General features: G+C 43.5%; 1 protein-coding gene across 1 annotated transcript in view; it reads left to right on the forward strand.

Moving 5' to 3' along the window:
• cadm3 (cell adhesion molecule 3) overlaps positions 1-5,000 on the forward strand; it is a 149,302-nt gene that overhangs the window by 130,794 nt on the left and 13,508 nt on the right. Inside the window, 2 exon segments of the mRNA XM_080441251.1 lie at positions 4,663-4,704; positions 4,706-4,836. Of these exon segments, the coding sequence (XP_080297377.1) occupies positions 4,663-4,704; positions 4,706-4,836 (173 nt within the window).

Genomic DNA, 5,000 nt, shown 5'->3' on the forward strand with positions numbered 1-5,000 from the left:
GAAAACTGTTAGGATTTAGAAGACATCTGTAGAATCCCCAGGAGCAAAGATTTGAGTTACAAATGTTCCCTTTAAGAATATATAATATATTCAAAGAATTGTACAAATCTTCAAGATTTTTTCAAAAAATAGGAGATCTACAAGCTGGTAGCGCGGCACTCGGTGCCGCGCTACCAGCTTGCAGATCTGCTATTTTTTGAATAGCCAAAGAAACCTTAAAATTACACAAGATGCGTCCCCGGTCTTAATGGGGTTAATAGAATAGAATGGAATCTGCACCTCCCCCTCCCTCCCTCCCGTCCTCCTCTCTCCCCCCTAGGCTATCGGAGGAGTGTATTGCGTTTCCTACGATTGCCATACATTCTATTACATTTGCTATCTATTCCATCAGCGCGGGGCCCAGCAGTGCTCTCACAATTGCATCTCATTTCCGCAGTGGAAGTCAGTTACTCACTTAAAAACACCTTGTGCGCGTTGAACGTATCTCACTTGTTTTAAAAATATATATATATATATAATTGCATTATACCGTGGTGGCGTGTGGCGTACTGTAGGTATACCGCCATGTTGTATGTGACAAGTTTCAGTACAGTACAAAACATAAGATGTGATCCAACACACTCCCACAAACGGCCTATTGTGAGTTCTTGGGACAAATGTGATCAAAACGTCCAACGTTTGACGGGTCCGCTTAAAACTGTTTAAAGGCGCGCCATCTTAACACATCCACTGCCAAGGGCTAATCTCATAATGTACTCACCAGTGCCAAGGTGTTTTTTGTTGTTTTTTTGTTTTTTTCATGTCGCCATAGATCTTGTTAAAATCCTTAAGATTGAGCGCTACACAGTCTGTTTACATCCGCGCGATCTCCCTGTATCTCCCAGTGAAAACCACGTGTCAAACGGGGCATCCATGTTTGAGTTAGAGCGGATTACGTTAAACAGTGAAATGCGAGGAGAAAAAACTACAGGAAGAGAATTGAGTTTCAGTTTCGTCTGTAGAACGAGGGCGGGCGTGATCGTGAAAACCGGATCCCAAATAATTCTATTTCCTGTCATCAAACCGGAAACGGAAGTGGATCAAAAAAATTCCGAAAGTGCACCCGGACCGCGCATGCGCGAAAAGACCGCAGCCCCGTAGGGCTACGGTCTCGGCGCTTAACAGTTGGATTTAACGGCCCGTAGGACTACGGTCTTGGCAGTTAATGTGTTAAGCGGACTTGAGCCACGAGAGGCACCGCCGAGCGAGCCGCTAGGCGAGCGAGTTGCCGTGCCGAGCGTTGCGAAGTCCGCCGTTCGAGTTATGTCCCGATAAGGACAGAATTGTCCCACTCATATCATGACTCATATCATGAGTCATATCATGACTTCAAATTTGACGTATGACTTAGGTCAAATATTTCAAAGAAGTAAAAAAATAAGTTAAAGGGACTACACCGTGAATTCTAACTTTTTCTTATTTTTTGTGTGTTTTTGGTCTCCCCTACCTCTCTTCTATCCCCCAAAATACCCCAGTTTGAACACTCAGGCTTTCACAGCAAATCTGGGGTTTTCTGTTATTGGTCTCAAAACAGGCCAAACTGATTTGGTCCCTGACGTGACGTCACGTCAGGGTACAATCCCTCCCGTTTTTTCAGTTCCAACCAAAAAAAACTAACAAAAACAAATCATTTTTTTTATTTATATTTTTTTCTTCTTATATATTTTTTTTTACTTTTTCCACACAGAACCAGGAGATAACATGCATACAAACTGGCTCAATAGCGCCCCGTGCCAAACAGGAAAATGTGGTATTGCAGGTGAAAGTGCTTTATAAGCCAGAGAGAAGTTAGTTGGAATGAGTATATCTGAGGCTTGATTTAGGCTCAAACCTTTTGAAAAACGTTTGAGGGACATAAACAATATAATATTAAATATTATTATAATTTTTTTTAATTAATGGTGTAGACCCTTTAAAAGTAAAGAAGAAGTATTGGGGGTACTTCTGTCACCTACTGGCAGTGTTGCACGAGACATTTGGCGCTGATTGGTCCCTGCGGTTTGCGAGATTAGCTCCGAACACACAGACACACACAGACAGACAGAGACAGACAGACAGACAGACAGACAGTCTTCTAGACAGCTAGACTCCTGCAGAGCCACATACTGTAAAAAGCAAATCCCTTAACCGGGGCTAGACAGCAAAAAAAAAAAACACACTTGGATGCTGATTTCAGCAAATACGATTTGAAGTGCATTCCTAGGTGGTTTTGAAATACGATTCAAATCAGATTCTCTAAGGATGCGTCTCAGTCTGGAGTGGACACTCGGACACTGGAGCCTGATTTATACTTGAAGGAGTAGTTCACCCCCAAAAAAAAAAGATTATTTTCTATCAATTACACACCCCATAAAGCATTGAATTCATGGAGATTTTTTTTCAGTTTTTGTCGCATTCCTAAGCCAATAATTTGATTGCTAATGTCATCCCAGACAATGTTGATGATGGGATCTGCTCTATAGAGGTTCCCTGGTTAAATAACAGTATATCTAAATTAAAATATAGATGTTTTTAGCTCCAACCGGTCATGCAGAGACAGGAAAAGTGGAGCTTTTTGTATTCTGCCCCCTATTTGGCCAGAACTACTTAAAGGAGAATACCGGACAAATTAAGTGTTGTCTTTGATGTCTCGTTACTCACCTACCGACGTGAAAAAGTGGCGTTCTTTTTTTCCATAGATTCCCCCTGTCGTCATTTTTTAAACCCCACTTAACACTGGTTGCTTGTTTCCAGAACCTGGCAACACGAGTTGCCAGGTTCTGGAAAGAAACAAGCATCCAGTGTTAAATCGTTCGCCATTAACGGTGGCCTCGCAGGAATTTTCAGCGCATGTTTGACTATCATGAGACTCCACAATGACTAGCAGTAGAGAAAAAAAACAACTTTGGATCGGTTATAATAGACGAATCTCCCTAACCCACGCGCTCCCATTATGACAACGGAGGGGGTTTAAAAAATGACGACAGGGGAATCTATGGAAAAAAAGAACGCCACTTTTCACGTCGGTAGTAACGAGACATCAAAGACAACACTTAATTTGTCCGGTATTCTCCTTTAAGAAGGTGCTTTTAGATCCAAAATCATTAGGTTGTCAGTGTTTTTAATTAACCTTTTACTCACAGCTGTGATGATGTATTTTTTTTGTTTAGTTTTTCTTCCTGCTGTTACCTGTCTTGGCCAGGTCTCACTTGAACAACAAATTCTTAATGTCAATGGCACTCTCCTGGATAAATAAAGATTAAATAACATGTGTGAGGTCACCGACGACGACAATGTTTTGTTTTATTCTATTTAGCTAGCTTCGTTTTTGTTTGCCTTTCACTAAATGTCATGCCAAATGTCTCCCCTCGGCCTCCACAAATGCCACTCCGCTCATTTCCGGAGTCAGTCAGTCGGTCCGTCAGGTTAGGTTAAGCTGCCTGCCGCTGAAGAATTGCAGGGCTACAGTATATAACGGCAACGATGCGCCTCCAGGGCTGTTTATTGCTATTTGCTTTTCACTTAAATCACTGCTATGGCATTACTGCACAAATGGCCGCCGGGTAAACGAGTTGGAGTGTGCCTTTAAAGTGGCAACGAGGGAGTTTTTGGTGGGGTGCTTCTAGGAGAGAGTGATTAAACCATTGATACCTGGAACGCATATGTGTCACTTTAGATGTCTTTGGCTATTAAAAAATAGCAGATATACAAGCTCATAGCGCGGCACCCGAGTGCCGCGCTATGAGCTTGTAGATCTGCTATTTTTGAAAAATCGAGGATTTTTTTTTTGGGTTTTTCTTTAAAAAATATTTTAGGTTTTAGAAGACCTTTCTAGAATCTTCTCAGGTCTTAATGGGTTAATCAGGCTGCCTGCATGCATCCAGGTATAGCCCATAGTGTCTGTCCCCGTCTCTTACCCCCGGCTCACACTTTGTCAGTGTAATTACTGTACGGCGCTTAAGGACTCTCCCGTATTTACATAATTGATTCCTTTATCGTCGGCGCGTCTCATGCTATCTCCCTCATACACAATCTGGTAACTGGTGGGGGGGAATGGATTTTAAAACGGATGGACGATTGAAACGCTGATCTGTCACTGTGTTCCCCTTGCCTTCTCTTTCTCTCTCTCTCTCTCTCTCTCTCTCTCTCTCTCTCTCTCTCCTTTCAATCTCAGTTTTTCTGTCACGAACAACACTGTCCTCTCGACCTATGTGTCGTCACCCCTCATTGTGGTGAAGATTCTTGTTTTCTCTCCTCTTCTGTTGCTCTCTCTTTTTTTCGTCTGTTTTCTCCCTCTCCCTCTCTCTGTCTCCCGCTCACTCTCTCTTTCGACCCCTCCTAATGCTCCGGTCGGTCTCCAGTCTATTGTTGCTGTGTCATCCGTTTCTCTGATCGTTCTCTTTACATCATTTGTGTCTGTCTCTGTCTGTCTCTCTCATTGCACATCAATGGCTTTGCGTTGAGAGAGGCCTGTATTGAACCTGACTGTCAATATAATAAAACAGTATTGCTTTTGTAAATCCCTGTACATCAGCGTAGATGGGACAGATGATGACGGATATACAACGATTATATTTAAAGGATACTCCCCTCTCTCTCTCTCTCTCTCTCTCTCTCTCTCTCTCTCCCCTCCCTCCCTTTCAGGCCTGAAACCTTCATGTGGGAGAAGAAGGACGGAGAGCTCCCCCCCGCTGGCCAAGGTGGACGGTGCCTTCCTGCGCTTCGAGATGCTCAACAAGTCGGACAACGGCGTGTACCTCTGTAACGCGGACAACGGCATCGGCCAGAGCCAGGGAGAATACACCCTCCTGGTACAAGGTACTGTACTGTCAGGCACCCCACGGAAGAGAGAGAGAGAGAGAGAGAGAGAGAGAGGGAGAGAGGGATTAAGGAAGGGAAGGAGGGAGGTAGATGAAGATCATTGATGGGTTACTCTCTGATGTTTTCTGTGTCATCGTGGTTTTGATTTCGGCCATGTGGTG

Source organism: Gymnoscopelus braueri (genome assembly GCF_963280865.1).
Source record: "Gymnoscopelus braueri genome assembly, chromosome: 10".
In the NCBI taxonomy this organism is placed as follows: domain Eukaryota; kingdom Metazoa; phylum Chordata; class Actinopteri; order Myctophiformes; family Myctophidae; genus Gymnoscopelus; species Gymnoscopelus braueri.